Source organism: Anarrhichthys ocellatus, unplaced genomic scaffold, assembly GCF_004355925.1.
Source record: "Anarrhichthys ocellatus isolate YVR2014 unplaced genomic scaffold, GSC_Weel_1.0 scaffold3, whole genome shotgun sequence".
Lineage (NCBI taxonomy): Eukaryota > Metazoa > Chordata > Actinopteri > Perciformes > Anarhichadidae > Anarrhichthys > Anarrhichthys ocellatus.
Window position 1 is genome coordinate 7,673,212 of NW_022280033.1, and position 17,198 is coordinate 7,690,409.

The 17,198-nt window shown below is 44.4% G+C and overlaps 1 protein-coding gene across 2 annotated transcripts; it reads left to right on the forward strand.

The window, feature by feature from the left end:
* The first annotated feature begins 1,059 nt into the window (after positions 1–1,059).
* slka (STE20-like kinase a) lies at positions 1,060–17,192 on the forward strand. 2 transcript variants are annotated; one of them, XM_031839460.1, is made up of 19 exons: positions 1,060–1,686; positions 4,030–4,194; positions 5,900–5,948; positions 6,458–6,607; positions 7,421–7,493; positions 7,850–8,044; positions 8,265–8,346; positions 8,519–8,650; positions 8,783–10,009; positions 10,095–10,225; positions 10,729–10,852; positions 11,146–11,325; positions 13,841–13,912; positions 14,880–15,009; positions 15,476–15,600; positions 15,687–15,881; positions 16,146–16,271; positions 16,467–16,580; positions 16,739–17,192. In XM_031839460.1, the coding sequence occupies exons 1-19, from the start codon at positions 1,537–1,539 to the stop codon at positions 16,883–16,885; spliced, it is 3,567 nt and encodes a 1,188-aa protein (XP_031695320.1). In that variant the 5' UTR covers positions 1,060–1,536; the 3' UTR covers positions 16,886–17,192. The 2 variants fall into 2 exon arrangements, with proteins under 2 accessions (XP_031695320.1, XP_031695326.1); XM_031839466.1 differs by lacking the exon at positions 13,841–13,912.
* Positions 17,193–17,198: the final 6 nt, after the last annotated feature.

Sequence of the window (17,198 nt, forward strand, 5' to 3'; positions counted from 1 at the left end):
ACTTCTACTCCACTACATTACAAAGGGAAATATTGTACTTTTTACTCCAGTAGGCCTACATTTATTTGAGAGCTGTAGTTTTTAATTTTTTTGTCCGGATTCAGATTTGACACATTATATGATTAGTTTAAATTTCTGATAATTTGTTTCAAATTATGAGTTCCTCAAGCTCAATACCTTGATACTACAGTTTGATTATGACACTTCTGTACTCTAAAAAAATACATTTGTAAAATGTTTATTGCAGAACTTGTTTACATTGTTTAGTATTACTACTTTTAAAGCATGTTAATACTGCTCTCACCCCTATAACGTCATGTGTTCAGTCAGTGTCAAGTTATTTACTACTAGAACTAAAATCTTAAAAGACACAAAAACTAAACATGAGTGAGTGTATTTTACAATAACGTGTTGTGATCCAACAGTACATTAATGTGCAACAGGAATCCTTAGTATCTTAAGGTAGCCTGTGCCAGTGTGTTGATGTGGCGACTGACATACCCACGTGTACTGTGAGTTATTAAAATAAAAATAATAAGGTATTAAAGGCCAATTAAACTGAATCATAAGGTTATGCATGCTCTAAACATGTAGGTTGTAATAGTCCCAGGCTATGACTGCTTAATTACTGTGAATTGGCGGAATTGATCAATTAATCCACATCATCTGACTCCTTGTAACATAATGTGGGGCCTAGCCCGAACAAAACAACTTCTATTTCCTCTTCATGACGACAGGAACACAACTAGCATGCGTGGTAGAGCCGAGGGGCTGAGCCGCTCAGCGCGTCCTGCAGAGAGGAGATCCAGGAAACAGCTAACGTAACTGCGTCAAGCTAACGACCGACAGACCAGCTGACAGCGGAAATAGCTACATCTACCCTCCAAAGTAAAAGCATTTAGTGGGTATCTTTCATTGTTAGCAAGATCCCCACTGACAAAAATAGCATGAAGACAGCTAATGTTACATTGCATTTTGTTACAGGAATGGGTCCTTTATTTCAAAGCGTATTGTACAGCTGTTCGTTAATAACGGTTTTATTTTTTTAACGTAAAGCTATTCAAGTAGCGTTACGTTAGCTAACCTGACGCTGGTCCGCTAACTTATGCGTGGTCAGCCAACCGAAGTATGGGATCTTTTGACTCTCCGTTTAGGACTCGCTAACGTTAAATTATATTTAAAAAATATATATCGCTTCGAGCGTGAAGATATGGTCGATGTATTCGCCGTTTTTATTTGGTTGAATTATTTTTACAAACGGAAATGCGAGCCTGTGCGTAACAGCGAACTCTTCTCTGTATCCCTCATCTCCTCGATCAGCGTTAGCTGTGATGTGATTATGAATAACAGCCGTCGGGGGAAGTTTTAATTGCTATTATCACACAGCTGAATGGCCACAATAGCACATTGTCTGCTCTTCATTTGACGCCCGTATGCTGTGAACCGCTTTATTATTATATTCGTGGCAGAAACAACCGAAGAGACACACCGCATCCTCTGCGCTGTTAGATCACATCCTCCAACACAAAAAAAAAGATGTCTTTCTTCAATTTTCGGAAGATATTCAAGTTGGGACCCGATAGGAAGAAGAAGCAGTACGAACACGTGCACAGAGACGTTAACCCGGAGGAGATATGGGACATCATTGGGGAGCTGGGAGATGGAGCGTTTGGGAAAGTCTACAAGGTAAACACGTTGAGTTAGCTTCATGTCTTACATCCGGGGCTTTATAACCGATTCTTGAGACATTCGCTTCCGCTTGTGTCTCATATTGTTGCATAAGATCATTAAAACATGACAGCAGGGTTCCACATCCTTTAGTCTAGACCCTCAATGATGCATGCTATGCATCATACAGCTCACACTGTACAACGTTACTGTACTTGAAACCATCGTCTGCAGAAACATGACCTAGCAGGAAGTGTGTGGTGGCAGCTTAAAGCTCACCTATTTAAGTATGTCAAATGGTATTTCCCATATTTTGGATGTTTTTAGGCAGGGGCCTAGTTGCATTGCCAAGTTGTGAGTATGACTTTGCCTTGTCATTGAGTTGCACTTGGCCTCAGTCAAACTGTTGAAGGTGTGGTTCACCACCACAGAATAAACATGGCCACACAAATGTCAAACGGCATTGTCTAAGGTTGAGGACGCAGATAAACAGGAAAATAAATCATAGAGCACGTGCCTTTTTAAAAAGTCAAATATGCTAGTACTTTGTTTATATGCCGTACACTGTGACAGGTGTGAATGTACATGTAGTGAAGAGGTTTGTCAGCTCAGGTTACCATCAATACATAAGTGTTTATTAAACATGAGGTGGACTCGATACCCACAACACCAATACAGCGTGATGTCATGAAATATCTCCCAAAACAATGCTCGTGGAGGTTTTTTTTGACAGAGTGCCAGAGACGAGTCATTTCCTTCTGTGTTGGATTATACAGACAAACACCACCTGTAATCTCAGCTGACGCACCTCCTCCAGGTTATCTGTGCTTGAACTTGTATTTGGGCCGAGAACACTTTGAAAAGATCAACAACATGGGCTCTATTCATACACCTGTATATTTGTGTGGAGGTTAAATTTCTCTCTCTCTCTCTCTCTTCCCCCCCCCCCCCTTTATACTGTTCCTTCCTGGAACTCTTGCGATCAAACAATGCAGCTAATGGTCCAGACAATCATTTGCATGTCGTATGAGCTGATTAACTAACGGTGATGAGGAGCCAGCAGACTCTTAACGTCTTCTTAGACTCGAGTCGTAGACAAATGTATTGACTCCCCTGTTCACATCCCACAGACGGAGGAAGGACTTGCCCTCATCGGGGTCACGTTACTCAACATCAGACGACGACGTATTTCACCAGCTATTTCGCAGGCTTTCGATGGCAGGCGCATTCGGGGCGGGGTGACAAATGTGGCCAGCAATGTGGCCAGCAATGTGTGAATCAGCGGTTCTAGAGAGTGAAAGAGAGAGGAGACCAGAACTGTAAACACAGGTTCAACTGCGCCTTTTAATTAGTGAAGAGGCATGCCATTCGTTTTGGACGATACAGCTGGAGCACGGCGTTAGATTTGTCCTTATTACAACTATCCACATTCAGACTGGTGAAGTTATTCGCTCGTCTTAAGAGATCACTTTGATAAAGTGCAGGGTTGTTTTATTTGTTGTATATAATCCCTCAAAACAGACGAGTACATAGAGTTGATCATACGTCACAGGTTTAGACAAAGTTAATATTGTGCACGTGTGTTGGTGATGACCCGTGCTAGACAGGCGTCGGCCAGTACAAAGAGAAAGAGACAGGGAGTGTGTCAGGTCACTACTGTGTAAATATAGTGTGTGACACACTCTGCAGCTAGTTAGTGGTCGTACTCCCTCCCTTTTCTTTTTCCTCAACTCTCCCAAGATTGTGTCTGTGTCCATAGCTGGCCTTAAAATAACCCCTCAGCGACTTGTTTCACGGGTGTGGGGTCATTTTTCCTATTAGTCTCTTTCACTACAGCCTGATCGGGATTGAAGACTTTGGGGCATCTGTTCCCAATGCAGACGAGCATTAACCATTTCCCTGTTAGATCTATTACATCATAGATTTATTTGGTATAATCTCTAAATTCCTGCTTCACCTGTGACCTTTCAGCGGGTGTTTCAAAGGGAAAGGACAGATTGAAGAGAGCTTTTGTTAGAGTCGGTTAGAAGATGATGGGGCGCATTGTAAATATTTAGTCTTTCAAATTGTTGCTGTGGGTTTTCTACAGTACTTTTCCTTTCCGATGTATAACGACGTGTTATTATAAAGTCTCTGTGAAATGTATTTATAGAGATATGATCCTCTAGGTGCTACACCAGCCGTAAAGTGTGCATTGCTCCGGCTCCGAACGGCTATTGTCTTAAAGGAAACTGTGAGCGTTGATGGATGGTCCTCCATGGCCATCTAAAGCCCAGCTGGTTGTTCTGTAATCCAGAAAGCACGTTATTGAACAGCATGCTCAATTGATACGAGCCTTGGTCGTCAATGTTGCTTTTACAGGCTCAGAACAAGCAGAACGGGACCCTCGCCGCCGCCAAGGTGATCGACACAAAGACGGAGGATGAATTAGAAGATTATATGGTCGAGATTGAAATTCTGGCCTCCTGCGACCACCATCACATCGTCAAACTGCTGGACGCTTTCTATTTTGAAGGCAAACTATGGGTGAGTAAGCAAAGTGCCCGACTCAGTGAACTGGTTTTGATTTGAAGCCAAGGAGACACTGAGCCAGTGAACCAGTCACGCAAGGCGATGCACAAACTTCACCACGAGCCACTATTCGTTAATGCCGTCCTTAACTATTCGTTAAGGACTCTTATATCATTCGATTAAGGGACGATAGCGGCGAGGCTTTTTTCAGTCGGATGCTCTAAACACATCACAGTGCACTTTTAATAGACGGTCAGTAGATCTCGTTCTGCGTGCGGTAAGAGGCCCCCGAGCAATTAGGTCCTGGCGGGTGGTGTCATGTGACCGCCCCTTGTGGACTGGCCACATCTATTGGAAGATAACGTAGTGGTTCTGGTGGCTGGAGAAAGTGCCTGAATAATTCAGAGCGGCATGCAGGTTGTCCCTCCGGCCCCCGTCCCCGTCTATAAGCAGCACGATGAATGTGTAACTGCTTCTGCTCAGCACACGTTGTTGGGTGTTAAGTTAATGTTAATCATTGAAAAACGATTTATTCGCATGCATGATGTTCAATTTAAGATAATCAGAATCAATGTAAACTACAGATTTCTATGGAGCGATGAATTGTTATGCAAAACAGGAACAACCACTTGGTTTCTCCTCTTTGTTTGAGTCTCTCAATAGAAGGCGGTGCCCTGTTGCAGCTTTGATTGATTTATTTTTCTTGTATCATCTGATACCAAGAGCTGTCAACTAACTGGTGCCAATAAATATGAAGTGGTTGTCGGTTACATTACATCTGAGAACAGGAGCTGGGAGTTTTACATCTCTGTAACAGTATTAGGGAACCGTGTTATGTTCATCTAATGCACTTCACACAGTTCACTAAAAATGCTGAATCCATAGTTCTCTTCTTAGGTGATTTGAGGATTTTTCATCAGTATGTACGAGTCTCATGTAGACAGACCCACAGAGCATTTGCACACTGAAGGATGAGAGTTTATTTTGTAGGATTGGCTGACCGCCCAGTCCCCGTCTCCAGCTTGCAACGAGAACCTTTTGCTGATATTTCGACCCAGCAACGATTGAAACATAAAGATTGTCCTGAAATGGAAAAGAAAAGATACGTCTTCACAGGATGCTCAGTGAGGCTGTGGAGCGTCTGATCGATTAGCTTCTTGTAATGTCTGACAGTGTAATCAATAACATAGAAATAAATTTCCTATAAAGTAGGGCTTTAGCAATAATTCATTATGATAATTTATTGTCTTTTAATGGAATCGTATATGGAGATATCGTGATTACATAGTCTAAATTGATAATAACAAGCATGTGCTACTCAAATTTCCCCGAAAATGTGATCAAGCTCAGTAAAATACACATATTGTCTTAATTTAATTATTCTTTATTTGTGTGAATGCATGTAAACATACTCAGTGCATAGCTGGAAATATTTATACATGTTTTCTCTATAGTTTCCCTTAAAACTGTTCATTTTGCACTAAAGTTCTTAATAAAATAAGAAAATACTTATACAACAATAGGCTTAACCATGTGGTTATTTCCTATAGACTATTTATTGATCTTGCAGAAAACATGCTGTATCATGTATATGTATTGTTATTCAAGATATGAAATGACCTATTTGGTGGTCCCAGCTCTGCTATAAAGGGCATAGATTGGGGGCCCATTGCCTTAAAGTAAACCTGACTCATTGTTCCGATTTGTTTCTCCATTTCAGATTCTGATAGAGTTCTGTGCGGGTGGTGCAGTGGATGCCATCATGCTGGGTAAGTCCCTCATTTATTGCAGGAAACAGAAAACACCATAAAGTTCTGGAGCTTTTTCGTTGCTCCATCCTCAAGTGCCAACTCTTTTATTTTTTTTGTGTTATTCCATCCAGAAACCTCCTCTGTGGGATTTGTTTCCCTCTCTGTAGTTGCAAAGGCCATTCCAACTGTGCAATTATTGTAGCTCAGGTTTCAAGGAGTGGTTAGTCCACTTCTAACGCTGCAGCTTCTCCTTCTTATTTTAAAGCTTGAAGAAACACCTCTCGCCACTCTCTCTTACATGTGAATTACGAAGAAGAGGCTTCCAGTTAATTCACTTCGCTGCTGGATGTTGATGCTCTGTGGTCTTGACTCACCTCGAACAAATCCCTTCCCCCGGATTAGTTCGTTCAGACATGCAGGCTGGTGTCAAAATCGCCAGCCTGTGTTTGTTGAAAGCCGATCACAAAGACAACATTCACCACAACCGTAATCGCTGATGAATTTATTGTGTGCACGTTCATCCACAGAACTCGAGAGGCCCCTGACGGAGCCCCAGATCCGCGTGGTGTGCCGCCAGACCCTGGAGGCCTTGTCTTACCTCCACGAGAACAAAGTCATCCACAGAGACTTGAAGGCCGGGAACATCCTCCTCTCTTTGGATGGAGAAGTGAAACTGGGTAACAATCTGTCATCTTTTTGCCGCTGCGATGCTCCTAATATTTCTCTTAACGTGATGGGATTATTCACTCGTGTTCCCGCTAAGCACACATTAAGGTACTTGCTCAGCTGATTCATTGTTGACTTCTGTCTCACGTGTCCTTGGTGGCCACTCTGAATCTGAATCTTCCTGCAGGACCAACACTAAAAGACTTAAAAGGCTAATTAGTAAAGTCCATTGTGGATCCCTTTGCCATCAGTGCTGTGGCAACCAGCTGAGCTATGTGACTTTTTGGGATAATAGTGCACAGGCCTGTGTTTACAAACCATAACCCTGGAGTGAGTCATTCCTGCAGTGTTAAGTTAAAAAAAAGAAGTTACAAAACAAAATGACTGCATTTTGTATATCGCACTTATGTACTGGAGTTGGTGATACATTGAGCTTGTTACATAATATATTCCAGAAGTAAAAGTATTCATTTTGCTGCTGTTGTCCACAGCTGCTGGCTCCCTGATGATTCATCTTCTGTAGGCAGAGGGTCATGGCGGAGCCTGGCAAACAATAATTATCAAGCAGTCACCAGGGACTTAATGATAGATCTGTCTTTCCCTCTAATGTGTGTGTACTGTAAGTGATGGGGGGGCCTGAAACTGTTTCACAGGTAACAGAACCGCTGAGAGTGATGATGAGAATGGGAGATTGAGGTTTTTCTTATGGGGTTTATATTTAAAAGCAGGTTAGCTACGAAAGCATTCTGTAATACCTGGGTGACTCTTGTAGAAATGTCATATATGTTATTATACAGTTTAAAAATAATCCTTTCTACTTTCAGCTGACTTCGGGGTGTCTGCTAAAAATACCAAGACGTTCCAGAGAAGAGATTCTTTCATCGGCACTCCGTATTGGTGAGTCATTCAGCCGGCACACAGGAGAGCATTTTCCCCTTTTCCATCCGAGCGTGTCTCACAGCTCTGCCTTTTCTTTGCTGCGGCACAAAAAGCTGTCATGGAATGTGGAAACGGAAAAAGGCCCCATTCAGCAATTTAGAGACACTGTGTTGGACGACCTCAGCTTTAAATACTGAATAGGCTTCCTATCTTTCAAATCCCTGACTGACATACAGGCTTTGTTATTGTCTTTTTACCCCTTGAAGATTGAAGAGAATTGTCCGTCGGGGATCAGGAAGATATCAAAAAAACACACTCGCAGTCCAAAATTAGCTCCATGCTAATTGCAAACCCACGGTCTTCTAATTTTGCAGGATGGCCCCAGAGGTGGTGATGTGCGAAACGTCCAAGGACCGTCCGTACGACTACAAGGCCGACATCTGGTCCCTGGGAGTGACCCTTATAGAGGTGGCGCAGATTGAGCCACCCAACCACGAGATGAATCCCATGAGAGTGCTGCTGAAAATAGCCAAGGCCGAGCCGCCCACACTCATGCATCCCTCTCGCTGGTGAGACGGAGCGCCGGTGATGACTAGAGAGGTGGCACCGGAATGTTTCCGGATTGGAGATAAGGATGCCTTGACTGTTAAAGCTTAGTGGATTGTTATTGCTTAACTGAACGGCCACGGGGGGGGGGGTGAATGGTATTTAATTGTATTTCGCAAAGCAGCGCCCAGGGACACTTACTTTGCTCCAACCGACTGATTCTGTTTTATTTATTCTTCAAAGGTCACCAGAATTTAACGACTTTCTGCGGAGAGCGCTTGATAAGAATGTGGACAATAGGTGGGGTACGCTACAGCTTCTACAGGTGAGCTGCTACCTCACATTACGCAAATATCTACTCGGCCTACTATACAGCCCAAAGAACGCATGCACACTCAAATAGTCATTTTCTGTTTTGCTGTTTGTTCTGATATGTGACTCAACAGTTTATGAAGGATGAAGATGTGTATTTCTTGTGTCCCTGTCCATCTATGTAGCATCCTTTTGTCACCAGTGTAACCGATAGCAGACCTCTCAGAGAGCTCATAGCTGAAGCCACAGCTGAAGTCACAGAGGAGATCGAGGATAGCAAAGAGGAGGAGGAGGAGGAAGAGCCTGACACACCTGTGGTTTGTAGCTTTATTAGGTCTATGTATATACCAAGTGTAATAGCACTCAACACAATATATATTTTAAGTGACGTATGAGATGTTAATATCCTCAGGAAAGACATATTGTTATTTTTCTATCTGTTGGCTCAGGCGGCTTCTGGGCACAAGCGAGCGCCGTCAGATGCCAGTGTGGCCAGCTCAGAGGAGGACAAAGTCCCACCAACTCCCTCCACGCTGGAGTCTGTGACAGAAAAGACGGAGGCCGAGCCTGCCGAGGACCGGATCAGTGATAAGCTCTCTGATGAAGGACTTGGAACAAGTGAGGTAGACAAGACCGAGGAGGAGAAACTCAACGAGGTGTCTGACGCCAGTAATGAAGACCTGGCCTCTGGGTTAGTAGACCCCACCAAGGACGTATCCTCACAAGGTCCTACAGAGCCTACTAGACCAGGAGATGGTCAAGCTGAAGAGATTCCTGCTGAGCCTGCAGTGTCACAGCCAGAAGGACCTGGAGAGACAGTGGACTCCCAAGAGCTTGTGAAAGATGTTCAAGAAGCAGAGGAGGAACAGAAGGAGACACAACTAGAGAAAGCAGAGGATGAACCTCCAGAAGTTATAGAAGTAGAAAAAGAGCCTGCGGAGGTGAATGAAGAAGAAGAAGAAAAAGATGCTGCTACAGAAAAATCCAGAGACTCCCAAAAGCAACCTGAAGATGCCCCAGAAGAACCAGAACCAGACTCCACATCAGGGGAAGTGGCTCAGGCAGAAGAAGAAAGCAAAGAGTCAGATGAGACAGCTCAGCATAACGTGACAGAAGACAGAATAGACGACTCTGCTAATGGCACAGGTGTAAATATAGACACGCAGAATATAGAATCAAATGTGGTGGACAAGAACATATATGGAGACACTGACACGAAGTTGGGCATGGATGAGTCGTCTGCCGTGGTTCTGTTGGAGAAAGAGGCTAAAGAGAGTCAGCCAGAGGATGAACAAGAGAGTCGGGCCGAGGCGGAGGTTGATCTGGAGGAACAAGCCCCAACTGAATCCACAAAGGCAGTCAGTGATGAAGCCAAAGTCTCCTCTGAGGACTCGGAACAAGTGGTCCCATGTAAAGATGTCCCTGTGAAGGAAGATGAAGAGAACGCTCCTCGGGCAGATGAGAGCACTTCCCAAGACGCCGTCTCCGTACGAGAGAGTGAAACGGATTCAGAAAGCAAGATGGAGCACGGAAGCCCTGCTGTGATCAAGCCAGACTTGGAGAAGGACTCTGACTCTGGAAGCAGCTCTGCTGCTGATAGCAACAGCCTTGAGCTCAATCTGTCCATCTCCAGCTTCCTGTCAAAGAGTAAAGAAGGGGGCTCTGTGTCTATGCAGGTAATAGAATGTGTGCGTAGCTTACAACCTCAGTTGTTAAATTGTCAACACTTTTCGGATAATTTGAGCCCTGTTTTATTTGTAGGAGTCGCGACGTCAGAAGAAGACTCTGAAGAAGACGCGTAAGTTCATGGTGGATGGCGTTGAGGTCAGTGTGACGACATCAAAGATAGTGACCGATAACGACACCAAGAGCGAAGAGATGAGGTTCCTGAGGTACGTTTATACCCTCCTGCTGCTCTAAATGTGTGACACGTACTATTCAACATGGCCGCCTTAAATAGTTCATTTCACAACTCCCACGGAGTTTTACAAATGCCAGATGGGTTATCTCCTGTGATGAATGCTGGAGTATGTTACTGTCATCTCCTGTGTTGCCTTTTAAAGACATGAGACGTGCTGCTCCGAGTGTTTACACAAATGCTGTCTGACTGTTTGATGTTTGGTTCATGACCTTTTGTCAGTAATTCACAGAGTTAGCGTTTATCAATTTAACAACTAATTCAAAGATGAGGAGGCCAGGACCATCAAATCTAACATTGTAATCAATCTTAAATCGCATACAATGAAAAGATGCAACAAACCATAAAATCCCATCTAAGAAATGGAAAAAGGAAAGTTTTTTTTCTGAACGAAATCCTAAATATCAATGACATTAGCTCATTTGAGATGAGTAAGTCTGGTGGCCCCTCACCACAAGGTCGGTGTTGTTTCCTCAGGCGGCAGGAGCTGAGAGAGCTGCGCCTCCTGCAGAAAGAGGAGCAGAGGGCCCAGCAGCAGTTGAGCAACAAGCTGCAGCAGCAGAGAGAGCAGATCTACCGCCGCTTTGAACAGGAAACTACTGTGAGTCACCGTGTTCGTACTGCAGTGGTGTGATCTGTTATTTTGCTATTTGGCCAACTCCTAGGTAAAAAGCTGCTTCAGATCATGCAAGTACCTCCGTCAGATATAGATTGAAGGACTGTCATACTGTCTTAAAATGAAGCCATACAGATGTGTTTTACAACTAATTTCCCCCTCCCTAAGTAATAAAAGGCTGGGTGTTGATATGCACTGATCTAATGATATGGGATCACATACAAACACTGATCTTGTCAGGCTGATCCCAGAGTTTCTGCTGAATTCTGTCCGCGCAGGCGAAGAAGCGTCAATATGACCAAGAAGTGGAGAACCTTGAGAAGAAGCAGAAGCAGACCATCGAGCGACTGGAACAGGACCACACCAGCCGGCTCCGAGACGAAGCCAAGCGCATCAAAGCGGATCAAGACAAGGAGCTCTCCAAGTTCCAAAACATGCTGAAGAACCGGAAGAAGGAGGTACTGTGGCGCACGGCTGCTTCTGCATGGACGGGCTGATCGGCTCCGAGCTAGGGAGAGCTTGGGGTGGTAATCATTTGCATGTCATAGATCCGAGCTGTTTAATGGTGCATGTGTTTAACGACTCAGCCGGCGGCAGACTTGGCTGTGTCCCATTAATCCTGAGGGAGGGGTGTGCCTTCGCTGTTTTTATACTGTACGTGTCTGTGCGGTCCTTCTCCTCGATGCTGCTAGCTCCATGTTGCTGTATCCATTATTCATCTGCCCCGAGGCTTCTGGTTGCCTCCTGAGCAGCACTGAGCTACCGAGTCTTTAGAGAACTATTAAATAAAAAGTTCAGTCTTAGGTTAAACATTTACCTTATCGTGCTGCCTCAAAATGCTTCTTTTGGGTGTTCTGGGTGTGCTTGCAGTTTTTTGTGTTTTGCAGCTTTTTTTTGTTTTTCATGGCGTCAGTGCCGATTGGCAGCCATTGTGCATTAATGATGCCTGGTGGTGGTCGTGCTGCTTGCAATTTGCTGCCTGGGCCACTTAGAATATCATTTATTGTGGTTAAAAATATTATTGCAGGGTTGGCTTAAAGTGGTTGCTTCTCAGCTTTGTACTTTGTCGTGGTTGTTCAGCTGAAGATACAAGTTATTAGCTATTGATAAAATGCACATATTTGATACTTTTTGTTTGCAACGTTGTGCTCTGTATTCAAGATGTACTGTTATTGTGTATTTAACTAACCGTGTCTCTTGTATGAGTGTGTTGCGGTGGCTTTGGTCACGGGATGGCCGACTTATGAAGATCTTTTCCGAGTGGTGTTGGGCTCTTTTGGGGAAATGATAACCGCCTTGCATCCGAGTAACTGATATGGAATCATCTTTAACATACACAGTATACTGTCACTGCAACACAGATTGTTAAAGTATAAACAAGTACATCAAAAAATAAATAAATAGAACGGAAAACACCGGTTAGCGGCCGAGGGGTGTGCGCCTTTATGCTGCAATAACGCTAAATAATAAGCAACCTCGACAAAAGCACCATCAGCAGTGACTGAAGTGTAGGTGGTGCTACTCTAATGGACCCACACACAGATGGGTGCACCACACGGTGCTAGCTGGTTTAGTTTAGCCACCAGATATGGCTAATAGAGTCGCATTAAGAGGAATGACATTCAGAGGTAGTAGTCTCCGATGATTCCACATCAGTTACTCTTATTTAATCTCTGGAGGCAAATTAATCATCTTGATGACTGAGGGACTTAATTGAATGCAAAGTAATACCGTGTTAGCGATTAACATCTGCCGTGTACTCGTCAAATTCTTCTTTTGACAACCTCATGTCTTGACTCTTAACTCAGTTCAAACTTCCGGTTCTGACGTGCTACTAATCAAAGGAACATAATCACGCATGCTGACTTTGGATCATTCGGTGGCTGGGTTCAGTATCTCTCCTCTCAAAGTGGGCCGCGCATGTCTTCTACTGTTGTTTGCAAGCTTTGTTAGATTTTCAGAGTACAACAGCATCAACCAGTTTCTGCACATACACTGTAGGTCCAACTGGAAGTCGGACAGTCACCCAAACATTTGAGAAAAGAGCTCATGAAACGCATAAAGGAGGATCTATCGCTCCTTAAGACTGCAGAGGTAAACCGTCACCGGCTGTCTCCTCCTCTGTGAAAGGTTTCTCTCTCTCTCTCCTTCTCCCGACCTCTCCACAACCCGATTCATTCTTGTGAAGTATTTACATGAACACAGGAATCACGCCGTCTGTTAGCTCCGTATCTTGGGTCTATAGAAACCTGTCGACCATTTCAACTGAGTCCATATGTGGCTGTATGAAGCCACTATCCAGAGCATATATATATATATATATATATATACATACACACTACTAGTAAACACTCTACAATGCCGTCCTTCACCTTTTCTCCTGAGATCACTTATGTGGAACTTACGGTTTTCAGTGGTGCTACAAAATGCTGATGATGAGTCATAAGTGTCCACTCTCAGTTTGCTCCCCACCACAGAGTACCGCTGAGTGTTTATCACGTAGTGAATTCATTAACAAGCGAGCGATAGACGTCTGCACTGAAAGCCCTTTTCCATCTTTCATGAATCAAACACGAGTCGTGTGGACAAAGGCCTTCTTTTCTTTTGAAAGGGAACACGTAGACACTCCATGAGCCAGTAGCATGGACCGTAACAAAACTGCTTTTTATTATTTCATTTTTTTTTTTTTTTTCTTTGCAAGTTGGATGAAGCTCAAGTGCCGCTTTTCAAGCATGAGAAGACCAGAAGAGTATTAATAACTTATTAATTAACTCCCTCCTAACATTTAGCCAGAACTGTGCTGTGCGCCTTAAACTCACCGAAATTCCCAACGGGGAAAAATCTCTTACATAACTTCAGAATCAGAGTGTGTGTGTGTGTGTGTGTGCGTGTGTGTGTGTGTGTGTGAGAGAGATCCTCAGCCTGCTATCTGTCCCTGATCAGGATGAGTGCGCTGTGTGCTCTCCTCCACAGGCAGTGGCCCAGGTTATGATTCAGTCTTTTCAGTTGTCCTCATGCGCACTCTTCAACGCTCAGATGCAGGATGTAAGTTCCCCCCCCCCCCTCCTCTACGCCCTGTTTCTATCCATCTCTGGCCCATACTTAGATGTAGTGACAGGTTATAGTCTGTGATGGTTTAGTTTTAAGAACCACACATGTAAGCATGGGCGGTGTTTTGTTTTTTAGTGTTCCCATCCCTGTGTTTGTGCGGTGGTTCTCTCTCTCTTTCTCTCTCCTGCTCAGTATTCACAAATGTTCAACATCCAGTCCCTGTACTTTATGTGGGATTTGTATTGTATTGCACCGTGACGTGGAGTAAACGGTGCTCTCTCCCAGCGGCGATGTAGTCGCTGATCCTCTTTCTGTCTGGATCCATGTTTGTCTCCGTCAGCCGAGGTCCAAATATAATCCGACTGCCTCAGTTACAAGATGGATGGAGAAGTCACTGGTTGTGTGCGTTATTTGGTTACAATATCAAATTTGAACCATCCTTATTTGGAGTTAGCAGCAGTATAATATGATCTATTGTAGGTTCTTTTAATGAATTACACCTAATGATAGTGAATAACGAACGCTAGATGGACAAAATCTTTTATTTTGTATTATGCGTAAAGAAAATGTAATGAATAGATCATTCTGGCTGCTTGTGTAATGAGTCATGCATAACGTAGGCTGAGCTCTGGACGGCAATGTCGATGTTGTCTCACATTAAACAGTGAATCTGTGTCTTTACTGAACCGTTAACGTTTCTCTCTCTCTTCACCTCCATTGTGGATCATTGCCATCCATGATCTCTGAGTGTCTCCTCTACTGGCCCAGTTGATGATGTGACATCTTAGTGCTTCTGTGTTGTTCTGAACTTTAAGTGGATGTCATTTCAGTTTCAGGCCGTTTTTGATACTCCAGACACATTCTTTTGTGTTGTGCTCTTCTCTTTTTCTTGCTCTTTGCTGTCCCTCTGCACGCTCATCTCGGCCTCCTCTCACTGCTCCTCTTCTCTCTGGCTCCTCAGGAGCAAGAGTTCCTACAGAAGCAGCAGCAAGAGCTGGACGGAGCTCTGAAGAAAATCATCCAGCAGCATAAACTGGAGATCACCACTATTGAGAAAGACTGCTTGAACCACAAGCAGCAGCTGATGAGAGGTAGGAGACGGAGGAAGTGCTACTCGGCGGATTACATTGTCCCTTTTACTATAACGGCGCATATGAAAGCATGCGATTGTCGTTCATGTGCTGGTTCTGATTTCCTCTCAACACATCTGAAGGCACCACGTCAGCAGACTTTTGGTTTTAATCGGTGCATTTCCATTCAATTTGACAAACGCTGAGACAGATTAACTCTCAGGCGACCAGCTGAACTCAAACATCCTGTGTAGGTTTCAAGACACGTAACAGACAGACGAATAAAAGTATGTAAATACTGACTGCGACATGCAGACGTGTTGCAGCTCGTCCAACTTGCTGACCGTGTTTCCCGTTCGTCTTGGTTTCATCGCTCCAATCGTCACCAGCTAACATGTACCTCACACGTACGTGGCCTCATGGGATGTTTTTGTATGCGCACGTGTGTGTGTGTGTGTGTGTGTGTGTGTTTGTGTTTGTTTTGTAGCTCGGGAGGCGGCCATGTGGGAGTTAGAGGAGCGCCACCTGCAGGAGAAGCACCAGCAGCTGAAGCAGCAGCTGAAGGACCAGTACTTCCTGCAGAGACACCAGCTGCTGAAGAGGCATGAGAAAGTAAGAGCTGGGAGAGAAGTCTACTCAGAGTAAAGTCGTATTTTATTGAAGCTTCTGAACGATGTGTGCGTGTGTGTGTTTTATAGGAGATGGAGCAGATGCACCGCTACAACCAGCGGTTGATAGAGGAGATGAAGAACAAGCAGACTCAAGAGAGGGTTCGTCTGCCCAAGATTCAGCGCAGCGATGCCAAAACCCGCATGGCCATGTTCAAGAAGAGCATCCGCATCACCGCCACGGCAGCCGTGACGCCCGAGCAGGAGAGAGAGCGGATAAAACAGGTGACCGACACTGTGGACTCACGCTGCTGCTGTTGTTTTACAAAAATGTATGTTTTTTGCCCTTGCAATCAGTGTAGTACATGTTTGAAATGGATCACTCTATGGCCGAGTCCCTCACTTGTCCTTTCAATAGCTCTGTGTCCGCAGCACGTGCAGATAACCTTTCAAAACACAACGTTTCTGCGAAAAAGACAAATCAATGAGTAGCTTTGTTTGGTTTTGAGGTGCTGTTACAGTTGTGTTCTTTGTGCCTGCTTGGTCCAGTTTGCATCTCAGGAAGACAAGAGGCAGAAGAACGAGAGGCTCCATCAACACCAGAAACACGAGAACCAGATGAGGGATCTGCAGCTGCAGTGTGACTCAAACATCAGGGAGCTGCAGCAGCTACAGGTGAGCGCACAACACACACACTGCACACACAGCATGGAGCTTGCGTTGTCATCTAGCACACTCTTTAATACCTAGATCTATAAAAGGATAATTAGAGAAAAAAGTGTGAGGAAAGCAGTAGAATAAGAGGAAATTATTTTTGATCTCAGCACATTTATCCTGAAGCGACATGCGTTGACCCACCTTTTCTTTCAGAATGAGAAATGCCACCTTCTGATTGAACATGAGACCCAAAAGCTGAAGGAGCTGGACGAGGAGCACAGCCAAGAGATAAGGGAGTGGAGAGAGAAGCTAAGACCCAGGAAGAAGGTATATTTAACATCCATTCACTCTGTGACGTAAGAATGTCTGTCTCTTACTGACTCCATCTACAGTCGGGAGTAAGAATGTCTCCGGTTGTCTGGTTTGTTTGTGATATAATCGTCTCAGCGGTCGACTCAGTTGTTTGTATCTGCTGCCCCCCGCAGGCGCTGGAGGAGGAGTTCACGCGGAAGCTCCAGGAGCAGGAGGTCTTCTTCAAGATGACCGGCGAATCCGAATGCCTTAACCCCAGCACCCAGAGTCGAGTATCCAAATTCTACCCCATCCCAAACCTGCACAACTCTGGTTTATAGCCCCCCGTCCGTCCGTCCGTCTGTGCTACAAAACTGACCCCCGGACAGACTCTTCCTGGTGGAGCGACATGACTTCTCGCGACCGTTACGGATAAAAATGTCTTCACCGCTTTGATTCCCTCGTTAGTGAGCATGACGTGCCTACACACCGTTCCCTCACCTGAATCAAATCTTTCTCCGCTGTTAGAGAAATGTCCAATGATAATAATATGCACTTTTCTGAGCATGTTCAAATTTTAAAAGCCTGCAGTTGGTGGCGAAGGCCAATCAGATTATCGTATTGAATGAACTCCAGTGCCTCGTATGTTCGCAG